We start from the raw sequence: 14,569 nt of genomic DNA on the forward strand, positions 1-14,569 counted from the left end.
TCTGTCCTCCTTAACGTCTCCCCTGAGTTAAGAGTGTGTGCAGAGCAAATAATATAATAAAAGAGAACGTGAAAAGTGAAAACGTGACATTACTGTTTGCGCTCCACTATACTCTGTAACGAATGTTACTGTTTGAGCTCCACTATACTCTGTAACGAATGTTACTGTTTGCACTCCACTATACTCTGTAACGAATGTTACTGTTTGCACTCCACTATACTCTAACGAATGTTACTGTTTGCACTCCACTATACTCTGTAACGAATGTTACTGTTTGCGCTCCACTATACTCTGTAACGAATGTTACTGTTTGAGCTCCACTATACTCTGTAACGAATGTTACTGTTTGCACTCCACTATACTCTGTAACGAATGTTACTGTTTGCACTCCACTATACTCCAATGAATGTTACTGTTTGCACTCCACTATACTCCAATGAATGTTACTGTTTGCGCTCCACTATACTCTGTAACGAATGTTACTGTTTGCACTCCACTATACTCTAACGAATGTTACTGTTTGCACTCCACTATACTCCAACGAATGTTACTGTTTGCACTCCACTATACTCCAATGAATGTTACTGTTTGCGCTCCACTATACTCTGTAACGAATGTTACTGTTTGCACTCCACTATACTCTAACGAATGCTACTTGAAGAGAAAAGGTCACAATTACCCAATTTACATGGTAAAAATATTCTGGATTCCAAACAAATATTCAGAATATTCTGTTTGCTGTACTTGCCAACCTTGCACTGAGCAAACTTGCACCAAAGACATAGAAAGTGACAGATTCGAATTATTATTATGATTTGGAAAGGAAATGAGGTTTCACCCAGACCACAAACCACTTGCACAGCAAAGTACAGCACAGCACAGCCCTTCCTCCTGTGCTATCAGGACCACAGATGTTTGTTAGGGGCGTTCTCTTCTCTAAATGGGTTATTTGTCATTCAACTTGCTTTAACTTTAGATTGCTGATTATATTTACATAAGGTGATTTTTTTTTTTAAGAATACACTTAAAACTACCTCCAGACTCAACCATGTGCATAAAGAGCTCAGTGCAGTACATGGGATCATTGTAAACACAGAGATGCATCCATATTGTAGGTCTGGAAAGCTGTGAAATGTGCAGGCAGGCTGGTGCAGTGAAGCCCTATGGAAATGTGCAGGCAGGCTGGTGCAGTGAAGCCCTATGGAAATGTGCAGGCAGGCTGGTGCAGTGAAGCTCCATGGAAATGTGCAGGCAGGCTGGTGCAGTGAAGCCCTAAGGAAATGTGCAGGCAGGCTGGTGCAGTGAAGCTCCATGGAAATGTGCAGGCAGGCTGGTGCAGTGAAGCCCTATGGAAATGTGCAGGCAGGCTGGTGCAGTGAAGCCCTATGGAAATGTGCAGGCAGGCTGGTGCAGTGAAGCTCCATGGAAATGTGCAGGCAGGCTGGTGCAGTGAAGCCCTAAGGAAATGTGCAGGCAGGCTGGTGCAGTGAAGCTCCATGGAAATGTGCAGGCAGGCTGGTGCAGTGAAGCCCTATGGAAATGTGCAGGCAGGCTGGTGCAGTGAAGCCCTATGGAAATGTTGCTGAGAGGCTGGTGTCGGGAAAGGGAATAGTCAAGATGCAGAAATAAGGTATTTCAAGTATTTTCCCCCTAAACAATCAGCTGTTACGAAGGTCATGTCTCCCCAAGTCTGCTCTTCTCTAAATGGCTCTAAGAACTCTATAAGAACACATCTGAACCTGGCTAACTCCTCCTCCCCTGGCTAACCGCCACCTCTGGCTAACTCCTCCTCCCCTGGCTAATTCCTCCTCCCCTGGCTAACTCCACCCCCTCTTGCTAACTCCTCCTCCCCTGACCAACTCCGCCTCCTCTGGCTAACTCCTCCTCCCCTGACTAACTCCGCCTCCTCTGGCTAACTCCTCTTCCCTTGGCTAATTCCTCCTCCTCTGGCTAACTTCTCCTCCCCTGGCTAACTCCTCCTCCCCTGACTAACTCCGCCTCCTCTGGCTAACTCCTCTTCCCTTGGCTAATTCCTCCTCCTCTGGCTAACTTCTCCTCCCCTGGCTAACTCCGCCTCCTTTGGCTAACTCCGCCTCCTCTGGCTAACTCCTCCTCCCCTGGAACAAACCTTCAAATAAGAACTGTACATTCCCACTAAATACATCCATTTATATTAAAACAAACAATAATAACTTTTCCCTTTTAAAAAAACTACTCTATTACTGAGAACTGTACGCTTTCATAGTAATGGTCACACACCATACATTCACTTTCTCTTTTGCAGGAATCATTCGGAGTGGCAAGACATCACATTAAACAGGCAAGCATTCATTTTCTCCATTTACATTTGAAGCATTAAGTAAAATGTAATCAGTTTTGTTCATTGAGTTATCCATTATACCATACACAAGGAATAGGGAGAATAAGTCCAGCAGCCTTAATAAGCATTGGCGTGTTTCAGAAAGAACTGACCCAATCATCAGCGGGGGTCCACTTTGGAATAGAGTTTGAAGTCAGTGTGTATCGTCACTGGGCTGGCATAGTGGGTGTTCTCCAGTCCCTTGAAGTGGTCCACAGCGCCCCCTCAGGGTAGCCCTGTCATTATTATTTGTTTATTTAGCAGACGCCTTTTTCCAAGGCAACACACAGAGACTAGGGTGTGTGAACTATACATCAGCTGCAGAGTCACTTACAACTACTTCTCACCCGAAAGACGGAGCACAAGGAGGTTAAGTGACTTGCTTAGGGTCACACAATGAGTCAGTGGCTGAGGTGGGATTTGAACCGGGGACCTCCTGGTTACAAGCCCTTTTCTTTAACCACTGGACCATACAGCCTCCCTCATTACCTCATATATTGGGACCGGGGCTGGAGGCTGGGGGCGACAGCACCGCTGAGCCTGAAATAAGAAAGAAAATCAAGCTCTCACTTTGGTGCCATCATACAAGAAAACACTAGTGTTGGGTAAGAACACACACGCACACGCATACACACACACTCACACTCACACTCTCACACACACACACACTCACACTCTCACACACACACACACACACACACAAACGTATTCATCTCATATGTGATTACTCAGACCATCAGGAAATATCGGCTAAGAAAAAAATACTAGTGTTATCCAACAGGTTGCTTTGAAGCCAGCAAGCTTGTGATGCCCAATCAACACTCAGGACTGGTTATTAAATTAATATTAAGCACATTTCAGCTTTTTGTTCTTATGGATTTTAGACTACAGAACCGTCTTTTGTGTTTAAAAAAAAACCATTGTGCTGCTTTGCCAGCTTGATGCAATCATAATTCACATGTTGATAGACTTCATCACCATGACAAGTGCAAATGAGAAGAAAAATATCACTTATCAGAATGAAGGACTGTGGTGTTTATGAGGGGTTTATCTTTTAATATCAAGCAGCTTGCAGTGTGAGTGTCTAATTCAGACCTGAATGTATTTTCCATTTCAAATATCGGCAACATTTGTGCATATTCCTTCTCTAGTGTCTCTATCACATGTGGTCATACTTACGAACTTTACCAAAGCATGAGGGTGATGAGAATGAGGAACAGGGCCACTGCTCTGGAGATGGCAAAGAGCAGCATGGAATTGTCTGAGCAGGGCTGAGAGATCCTTGTAGAGCTGCACAGAGATCACAGACACAGAGAGTACACAAGGAACTCAGTGTGTTGTTTTCATCTCACTTGTGTATTGATGTTTTGCTTCTTTCAGATGCAAGAGATTGGGAGTCATTATTTATTTTTTAATATTAAATATTCATAACTTCTTTAAACAAAAGTGTTACAGATTGATCTAACTTCTATAGTGTTACAGACTTCCCTTGAAACCTGGGAAAGAACTGTCAGACCAGCCCGCCCAGGGAACTTTGTTCTTGCTGCTTAGTGCCCTCACAGGTCAGGAGGGAGATTTACAACCAAGAATCATTGTATTTCTGTCACAATTGTATATAAATCCAGTACCCTGTATATGTGTGGGTTTACAAAATCACACTTTTACACGAATAACAACTGGGTAAGACATCTCTCTATAGATTGGAAACACAAAGGATTGCATTCATAAAGTACAGTCAATCTATAGAACTTATCATTTCTAATATAATTACTGCCATGCTGTTTGTGTTAATAAACTCAGCCCTAGTAATATTCAATTTGAAAACACTTTTATTGAGAAATGCAGAATATCAAGATCACAAATATACATACCACAATTTATTTCAAGAAAATATATATCAAAAGTTATTTACAGTGCATGAAAGCGTACAAAGTCAAATTCTGAGATGTGTTTTGCCACACACAGGCCCTAAAAACCAGTCCCTCACTTTGTGTTTATTTGTGAAGGCTGTGAAGATGAGAATCCCACAAAGCAAGCCTCCCCATACAAGCAGGGCCGCCGTTAACCCCTTCTTGGAGCTCGCTCCGTAGAGACTTGCCTGAGCGCAGGAATTCCATCCTAGGATAGAACAGAAAAAACGCCTCCAGCTTCAGAGAGAGACAAGACTGCTCACAAACTGCTAGGGATCCTACATAGTCATGTGGGCTCAAATATGGATGTGCTGAAATTCATTTATTTCCAAATCTCCCTATATAGAAAAAAACAAGCACTTCTCCAAACATACAGATATTGTAGGATTAGGAGCATCACAGCTTCCCTATTGTCTGATACTGTATCTATATTACTCCAATGTGTTTGTCTGGAACACACTTACCTGAAGAGATTTGCTTGGTTGCTGAGTAACCTGCAGACCTTGGAATCCACAGGGAGCAGTTGTAGGAATGGGATGAATGGTTTCCTATGTGGTAGGAGCTGCTGATGTTAAATAGACCCTCTCCTGTCTCGCTGCAGTTGTTGGAAGCACGGTCCGTTACATTGTTGCCCTCCTCGTCAAACCAGTGGATCTCACCCTTTGGATACCCTCCAGAGAAAACACACGTGAGCTCTTTCACCTGGATCATGCAATCGGGTGAGGAATCACTGTAGGGGGCTAACAGAAAGAGAAACGTTATCTAAAGCCTCTTTCACACTGGCATGCTCTACCCAGGTCGGGATCCGGTGTCATGCAGGTGGGCTATGCGATGTCACACCACTTTTAATAAAGCAGGGTTGACCTGGGTGACAGAAATAAATGCACAACACGTGTATCAATGCCCCAGAAGCAGCACGTCACATACGCTTCCATCCAAGCTTCTCTGGATTGAACCACAGCAGTGGGTCTGAAAGGGCTCATTAAACGACTGCAGCAGGGAATACTGAACGAGAAGAGATCTGCTCGGACCAAATACACAAGACATTCACTTCATCTTCATGAAAAGCATTGGAGACAAACCCAGCTGAGACTCACCCTCCAGCTCCACCGTGACATTTTTAAATTTCATTCCATGCCCTGTCCTCACTTTGCATGTGTAGTTCCCTTCGTCTGAGGGTTTCAGTTGGTTAATCGTAAGAGAGACCTCAAACCCTTGTTTGACCCAGGATATTCGTGGGGAGTGCTGGGTTTCATGCCCTTTTCTGAACTTGTACAGGATTGTGTTCGGAGGGCGTAACCACTCAAACAATAGCAGGGTCATGTTTCCTTTGGACACGGCTTTGCAGTGCAGAAGGACGCTCTCGTTGTATCGTGCGATCACTGAATTATTCAGCTCCAGTTCCATCAGAGCTGCAAATCAAACAGGAGATATCATTTACTCAGCTTTAAAACAATGCAAAAGCTTCATGCAAGTGGGAGACTTTTCCCACTTCAACTTGAGTCAAAGTAGAATCTGTATTAGAAGTATATTATAATCCAGATTATAACCAAATTAACTTTTAAAAAATCGAGTCTGTTACCCCCCTGAAAACAATCCATACAAACATCCATTCAGTGTTACCTGCATATACTTGTAAACTTTCTTATGTTCTTATACAATACTTCTGTTTCAGCAGTCAGGTTACTTCAGTAACATAAGATCCTTTTGATGCAATTCAACAAAGACTCTTTAGATTTATAAACAAAATGTTTAAAATAGTTTGTCTGAATGTACTCTTTTAAGAACTCAAATTGCATGCATACGAAAAATACTTCAGTATTGATACATAAGTATGTATCTACAAAATACATGTGTATCTATTACGTTAAGTCATTTATCTAACACAATGTTTTATTTACATTATGTCAATTTTTCCCAGCTAACGCTCACTATTCTCTTCTAAAGAGCCTCTGTGTAACTTGTTTTTAATTTTTATATTCCTTATGACTTGCGCACAGTCATACGTATTGTAATGATTACAATTTGCTATATCCAGTACGTTGTTCAGAGTGTGTTTGTTTGTTTTATGACAGTCATTTTAAAAACTTGTTTGACACGTTTCATAAATGAATTGCCAGACATACAGTTAAACGACTGTTTCGCAAGACAAGAGAAATAAATATACAGAGTAATATACCAACGACTAATATAACGAGCAATAGAACGCTGTGCTTTTTAATGAAGCAATAAGTCAGGACATTATATTCGTTTTTTCTGAAGTAACGAGTAATAAATGACTTTTTTTCAGTAACGTGACCAACACTTGTTTTCAATTCCAAAGTAACTATGAGCATTTCTTTAATGAAGTGTACAGCCCACTTCAATTCTGTTCTACTCACTCATCTCAGCGGAAGCAATGTAGAGAAAGGACAGGAGGCACAAGGACTTTGTTTTCCAATCACTCGTTTCCATTCGAGCCATTGTCTGGACCTTATCTGCAATACAGATTACAATATTGTAGCTGTAGTTCTAAAATGGCATATTCCTGAACAAACAAGACCAGTAAATCTGCTCCGTTTTACTGTCAGAAATGCTAACCTTATGCACAGAGAGGTACAGAATTCCTGTCTGGTGATCTTCAGAGAGGTACAGTAACCCTGCTGGTATGTTCCAAGCAAAGGGTGCTCCTGACATGCCCCTCCCATTTATCCTGTTCACACTTCTGAAGATGTTTGTACTCCTAAGTTAACAGGCAAAGACAAGCAATTACGCTTTTGTTATTGCCAAGAATGTGAAAGATAGCCTGAGAGTAGAAGGCAACTTTCCCAATCCACATTAATGCAGAGAAAAAGGTCTAGCTCTGCTAATAGCAGAAAAATACTTGAACTGAAATGTTTAAACTGAGGTAAGCGTACATTTTTGTGTAAAATAGCTGCAGTAATGGCTACCAAGGTTTTGCCTCAGTGAAAAGTTTGCTGCACTTGTGAGATTTAAGAATTCGCCCCAAAAGAAAAGGTAGTTTGAATGTGTCTTCAGTGAGGCCTACAGTGACTCTTCCTTTAGATTCATATATTATCACTTTACCACAAAACTGCTCTTGTGTTTAGTAACTTTGGCAGGATCCTTAAACCGATTTACTGAATTTGATGTCTTTCCGTGTTTGTTTTTTAATAGCAGCGCTTGAAGACACCCCCGAAACAGTATCAGCTGTAGAATTAGTAGAACACATACAGTATTATAGACGCAATATCAACGGTCACACTTTATACTAAACCAGCAATAAACTACAGTCCTCCACAGAACAGCCAGTCGAGTGTGTGTCTCTGTTTCCAGTATCACTTAATGACTGTTAGCCTAAGATAAGGACAAACATGAAAGGTAGAGCAGTACAATGGTATAAAATAGGATTTATTGTCTGAACTTTGATCAGACATTGAGTTCGAGTTTAAGTCCTGATGATTGTTATCATTTCTAGTAAACCAATTCATTTCAAAACAATGTATTCATAAGAGTTGCTTTCACTTTGAATGGAACAGTTTTACGTGGGCAAGTGGAAACAAGTGGGAGGAATGGAATGTGGAACAGCGACAACGGCTGGCAGCACCACTTACTGCTCAACTAGCAGCACATCAATCTAGATCGCAATCCTAATGCAATCACAATCAGATTACACAAATTGCCCAGTCTTCACGTAAGAACATCTTGTTGTACAATACTTCTAAGAACATACATTAGCTTCACACAAATATGTTATTTGTGTTCAAATTATTTACGGCGCCCGAACCGCTAAGAAGCAGTAAGAGTTTATTCACCCTGGAGAGGTGCTGTGCAGCTGGAAGTGGAAGTGTAAGGACTGTGTTGGATTGTGTGCACAGCAGAACGTATTCCCAGGCTCTTTCACTCTGCGTCTGCTGACACCAAGTGGCCATTAGAAAGCATTGCCTCTATTAGACACTGGAGCCTGCAGAGCGAAGGAATTGCTCTGCACACAATAGAAAGCTGATTGTACTTTTAGCAGGCTACTAAAAGTGTTTCATTGATTGCTCAACTGTTAAACTTCAATAGGAAAGTCTTTATTCTCCACCAGCTTTTCAAGAGGAAATCCAGGCTTTAGTAACACCTAGTCCTTGATAGAAACATTGCTTTTCAATTCATCATTTCAGTTAGTATTTGCAGTTAGTATTTGCAGTGATTCGAAGCGCTCAATGCAGACTAGTCTGTTTGAGAAAGAATCGAGTCCTAATCCTAGATATGATGATAGTGATTCCTCACAGGAAGGTATTTTAGATATTAAACTACCAGGAGGGTTGGGTTATTGTGGGTCAGGGTTGCGCAGTCGGCGGGTCTCCTGGTTGGATGATCACTGTGACTCTGCACCCAGGAGCATATTAGACACCCTGACTGTGACACTGCACCCAGGAGCATGTTAGACATCCTGACTGTGACTCTGCACCCAGGAGCATGTTAGACACCCTGACTGTGACTCTGCACCCAGGAGCATGTTAGACACCCTGACTGTGACTCTGCACCCAGGAGCATGTTAGACACCCTGACTGTGACTCTGCACCCAGGAGCATGTTAGACACCCTGACTGTGACTCTGCACCCAGGAGCATGTTAGACACCCTGACTGTGACTCTGCACCCAGGAGCATGTTAGACACCCTGACTGTGACTCTGCACCCAGGAGCATGTTAGACACCCTGACTGTGACACTGCACCCAGGAGCATGTTAGACATCCTGACTGTGACACTGCACCCAGGAGCATGTTAGACACCCTGACTGTGACTCTGCACCCAGGAGCATGTTAGACACCCTGACTGTGACTCTGCACCCAGGAGCATGTTAGACACCCTGACTGTGACACTGCACCCAGGAGCATGTTAGACACCCTGACTGTGACTCTGCACCCAGGAGCATGTTAGACACCCTGACTGTGACTCTGCACCCAGGAGCATGTTAGACACCCTGACTGTGACTCTGCACCCAGGAGCATGTTAGACACCCTGACTGTGACTCTGCACCCAGGAGCATGTTAGACACCCTGACTGTGACTCTGCACCCAGGAGCATGTTAGACACCCTGACTGTGACTCTGCACCCAGGAGCATGTTAGACACCCTGACTGTGACTCTGCACCCAGGAGCATGTTAGACACCCTGACTGTGACACTGCACCCAGGAGCATGTTAGACACCCTGACTGTGACTCTGCACCCAGGAGCATGTTAGACACCCTGACTGTGACTCTGCACCCAGGAGCATGTTAGACACCCTGACTGTGACTCTGCACCCAGGAGCATGTTAGACACCCTGACTGTGACTCTGCACCCAGGAGCATGTTAGACACCCTGACTGTGACTCTGCACCCAGGAGCATGTTAGACACCCTGACTGTGACTCTGCACCCAGGAGCATGTTAGACACCCTGACTGTGACTCTGCACCCAGGAGCATGTTAGACACCCTGACTGTGACTCTGCACCCAGGAGCATGTTAGACACCCTGACTGTGACTCTGCAACCAGGAGCATGTTAGACACCCTGACTGTGACTCTGCACCCAGGAGCATGTTAGACACCCTGACTGTGACACTGCACCCAGGAGCATGTTAGACACCCTGACTGTGACTCTGCACCCAGGAGCATGTTAGACACCCTGACTGTGACTCTGCACCCAGGAGCATGTTAGACACCCTGACTGTGACTCTGCACCCAGGTGCATGTTAGACACCCTGACTGTGACACTGCACCCAGGTGCATGTTAGACACCCTGACTGTGACTCTGCACCCAGGTGCATGTTAGACACCCTGACTGTGACTCTGCACCCAGGAGCATGTTAGACACCCTGACTGTGACTCTGCGCCTCGCTGTCCCTGCAAGGCAGAGACTCTCATGCAGCTCCTAGCTTTACTGTGGCAATGCTCCAGAACGTCACCCTTTCCATTGCAGCCCCCAGCTCCCTGCGGGCTCGAACTAATTGGAAAACTTTGAAATGTCTTAATGCTATTTGAATTCCTCTGTCGAAAACTTCAAGTCATGAAAATTGATCACCAGTCTCCCGTCATCACACTCCCACCTCAGCAACCCACTTCCAGACTGAAGCAAACACAGCAACTAACTCTGCCCACAGCAGAGGAGGTGATGTATCTATTATTATTATTATTATTATTATTATTATTATTATTATTATTATTATTATTATTATTATTATTATTATTACTATTACTCATTCATAGCCATTGCTCTGCAGCTTCTATCTGATTTCATTTTTAATTAAAAGCAACATGTTTTAACCTTTACTCTCAGTCTTTTCTATGTTCAAAATAAAAATGCAACACAATTTTAAATCCCATTTTTTATGTTCATAAATACTGATCCCCCCATTCCAAGAACACTCATTTCAGTAAAATTACATTTGAAACTGCTGAGTTATTGACAACACAAAAATCCATAACATAATGAAACTAGGACTGGGGTCTGATTCGATTTGTATCCCTGATCTGTAATGGAGGTTTCACTTATTTAGCAACTCCAGAATATAGGAACTGTGTTCACCCCTTTGGAAAACCACAAAATGACTAGAAGTAGTTTCTGCCAACGCCAACAAAGCCAGTCAATAAAACACTATTGCCCTTTGACATCACAGGCTTAATAGAACAGATATTGACTGGAGTTTTCACATTATAGTAGAACTATACGCAGTACTATAAAACATAAATAGAATCATGCCATTCTACAGCGATGGAACTGCATGGCTAGGTCTTACACCTATACGTGTGTATCTGTGTGCCTGTGTTTAAACAAAGACGTTTTAAATCTAGACTTTTCTTTCTAGCTTCCCTAAGTTGGAGTGTTCTAGCCTTGGGATTGCTGCATTGTTTATTCCAAGCTGCAGTAAAACAAGGATTTTCAATTCAGTGGACAGCATCTGTTCCACTGCACTTGTCATAAAGGATGTAAGCATTGTCTTCATAGCTGATAAAAAGAGAACACTTGCAGGGAGGCTGGGCTGCAGCTTTATGGTCACTGAAAAATCAGCAGCGTTGGGGATAAATCTTTCAATGGACTTAAAGTTACAGTATCCAGATTCACAGTTCTGGGTCTTCGACTCGTTTAGACACAGACTGGACTCAGAAGGAATGATTTAATAAATGTTAGAGTGCATCGTGAATGCCTGTTGCATTTTTACAAGGAACAGCCGTAACCTCTAAAAAACAGGACCAAGACATCTGAGAAGATAGCAATGGAACGTGTGCAGCGTTACATAACCTTTGGTCCAAGGGCTATGAATATCATGAAGATGTAGAAACATTATCACAGCTAGTAATCCACTCCCCAGGCGATTGGCATTAAAAGGTGTTTATTACTGTGATGGGAGGATATCTAGTCTGGAGGTGTACATATAATTGAATTTTAGAGGGGTTGGCCATGTGTCTTAAATATCTGCATATGGGACCTGAAACCGTTCCTACGGCAACTAATGGGAGATTGGAATGAATCCTGCAGTATAAGGTTTGGCTGCTAGCTCCATGGATCCTGAAAGATGGTTGTCCAACCTGAAAGAGCTGGCTGTTAGCCCTGCAGGATGTTGGCCACAAATAAAGGTCGTATTTACCAAAATGAAATAGTCCAAATTGCTGCCATAGCAACTGTGTCTGACATCATCAGTCAAAGCTATTTAGAAGAGCCTGGACCCTACAGTATCCCCTCTGAGGCACTGCATGCAAACAGAGATCACGTGGAACCACTGCAATCCACAGTGTGAGCTAATTATATCTCAGTGCTGTAAATGAAATGAAAACAAAAGACCTGCATGTTGTAATTGCGATGCTCCTCCTCCCCCGACCCATTCTGATTCCACTCTGTTATCAGCCTAGCCTGGTGTGCTTTGAATGGACATTGTGTTCAATTAGATAGCAGCTTCAGGGCTGCATGCAGGCGTGTCTAACACAGGTAGGACAGCAGGTCTCATTGTCTTGCTGTGAAAATGGAACCCCAGTGTGACCCATGACTGTCCTCCCACGTGGAGCATGCATGCGTGTTGTTTTCTAACAGTGAGGCTTGGACCAGTTTGCATGTTAATATCGCTGCTTGCTTGCATGCTTCCGCAGTACCATTTTATTTTCCCGTTTCCCAGGCTTTCCGTGTGATTATTGTGCATTACCAGTGCTTTACGCTGGCTGTGTCCACAGCAAGACCATGTTATTGGAACACTGGGTGATGTCCTTTTAGTTTCACTTTAAATGGTCAAGGATCTTTACTTTCAAATTGGGTTTGTTCTCAACATTATACAGCTATAGTCAAAAGTTTTGCATCACCCTATAGAATTTTGCTTCATAAAGTCGGATGCAACCTTCTGAATAATGTTACGTTAACATATTGAATTATATGTCGCTTTGTAGTTTTCCATATACTTAACAAAATCTTTTGCGATATTATTTTGTTGTGTCTTTGATTACATGAGGTTAAATAAAAGATCTAAATTATGTTCATTTTTTTTTTTTTTAACTATGTCTCAGTCCTAAAATTCCAGGTGATGCAAAACTTTTGGCTGTATCTGTAGAGAAAGAAGCAGCCAGTCTCGTCTGTTTGTCTTTTCACTGCCACAGTGCACAGCACATGACGGGGCGGGGAGGGATAGTCCTGGTAGGGCAGCAGGGCTGGAGGGATAGTCCTGGTAGGGCAGCAGGGCTGGAGGGATAGTCCTGGTAGGGCAGCAGGGCTGGAGGGATAGTCCTGGTAGGGCAGCAGGGTTGGAGGGATAGTCCTGGTAGGGCAGCAGGGCTGGAGGGATAGTCCTGGTAGGGCAGCAGGGCTGGAGGGATAGTCCTGGTAGGGCCGCAGGGCTGGAGGGATAGTCCTGGTAGGGTAGCAGGGCTGGAGGGATAGTCCTGGTAGGGCAGCAGGGCTAGAGGGATAGTCCTGGTAGGGTAGCAGGGCTGGAGGCTCCAGTGGTACCCTTTGCTATTCTGCAGGCAGCTCTCCTTTTCAGATCTGTTTTAGAAGATGTTAAATCTTAGGGAAAGACAAGATCAACTGCCACCCTTTCACAGGCAGGTTGCCAAGTCAGATTCATTTATTTCATTTCCTGCCTGTTGGGACGGATGCATTTCTTCTTTATTGACCTAATGTAGAAACAAACCCTTTAGTGCATTGCCAGTGATAACAATCCTCACCAGTCACTGTTCATTTGGGATGTTGATACATCTCTGGCTGCTTCACCTGAGTCTTCATTCATTGAGAACGATTTCATTCTAGAAATGCTGGCTGAGTGAGTGCTTAGTCTACAGATACAAGTGTTTAGGAGATGTCATTTTGAACCTGTGTGGAACGTTCCTCTAATATGATATCAGTGTTTAATAAAGCCTTTAATAAAGACTTCTGATTGAAACCATTTGACCCCATATAGAACACACACGCACACACCCACCCACACACAATCATGTACACACCCACAAACACTCACGCACACACACACCCACCCACACACATGCATGCAGAAGCACACTCACACACGCACACACACACACACACACACACACACTAAAAGATTTCAGAGATGCAAAGATTATGTTCAAGGTTCAGGGATTGAATCTTGATTATGCCACTGCTATCCTTAAAAGCTCATGTTCATTGGCTCTTTTTGCAGTTTCAGTGTCATCTCCTCTTTGCACCGGTGATGCTGATTGGGCACTTCTTTAAATGGGCTCTATGGGCAGCGGAGGCACAATTGAAATCCCAGATTCTGTGCACAGAATCAACAACCTTCAAAACTCAATATGAGTACAGCAGCTTCACTCAGTCATTTATGAAAGTGCTTTCATTTCATATTGTTAATTTAATGAAAGATTCATATCAGCTCAGCCGGTACCAAGTAATTAATGGATTAGGACCCCAAATTAGACTAGCAACGGATTTATAATTTACTGCAGCACATTGTAGCTGTCAGACGAAGTCTTCAGGGATCCTCCAGTTTAATTGTGCTGTGAATCTGGCAGAGGCATCACGAAGCCTGTGGATTACTGCGCTGGGGCCCCTATTCAAACTAAAGACAGGGACTTCTCTGTCTTTGAAAAAGCATGGACAAGGAGAGAACGCATTGTAGAATGATGCACTTTGCTTGGTGGCAGCCACACCTTCACTGATCTCCATGTGCCTGATTACCTCACACACGATACCCATTGCTATATACTGTGATGCCTTCACTGGGGTAGAATGCAAGAGGCGCCTGTTCTAGAAGGAATGTACCCTGTGGCTACTCAGGCATGCACGTCATACACAGGGGGCACCTTCTCATAGCTGCTGTTCTGTTATCACAGAGA

At 43.4% G+C, this 14,569-nt stretch overlaps 1 protein-coding gene across 2 annotated transcripts; it reads right to left on the minus strand.

The window, feature by feature from the left end:
• Nucleotides 1-2,365: 2,365 nt before the first annotated feature.
• LOC117424037 (butyrophilin-like protein 2) lies at nucleotides 2,366-6,931 on the minus strand. 2 transcript variants are annotated; one of them, XR_009307731.1, is made up of 6 exons: nucleotides 6,850-6,931; nucleotides 6,651-6,746; nucleotides 5,367-5,681; nucleotides 4,734-5,009; nucleotides 3,539-4,477; nucleotides 2,366-2,899 (listed from the first exon to the last, which is right to left on the minus strand). XR_009307731.1 is itself a non-coding variant. In XM_058992222.1 (4 exons), the coding sequence occupies exons 1-4, from the start codon at nucleotides 6,730-6,732 to the stop codon at nucleotides 4,293-4,295; spliced, it is 858 nt and encodes a 285-aa protein (XP_058848205.1). In that variant the 5' UTR covers nucleotides 6,733-6,901; the 3' UTR covers nucleotides 3,400-4,292. The 2 variants fall into 2 exon arrangements, 1 of the variants encoding a protein (XP_058848205.1); XM_058992222.1 differs by lacking the exon at nucleotides 2,366-2,899 and having other exon boundaries at nucleotides 3,400-4,477; nucleotides 6,651-6,901.
• Between the last annotated feature and the right edge of the window lie 7,638 nt (nucleotides 6,932-14,569).

The sequence above is a fragment of the Acipenser ruthenus genome, chromosome 19 (assembly GCF_902713425.1).
Source record: "Acipenser ruthenus chromosome 19, fAciRut3.2 maternal haplotype, whole genome shotgun sequence".
In the NCBI taxonomy this organism is placed as follows: Eukaryota; Metazoa; Chordata; class Actinopteri; order Acipenseriformes; family Acipenseridae; genus Acipenser; species Acipenser ruthenus.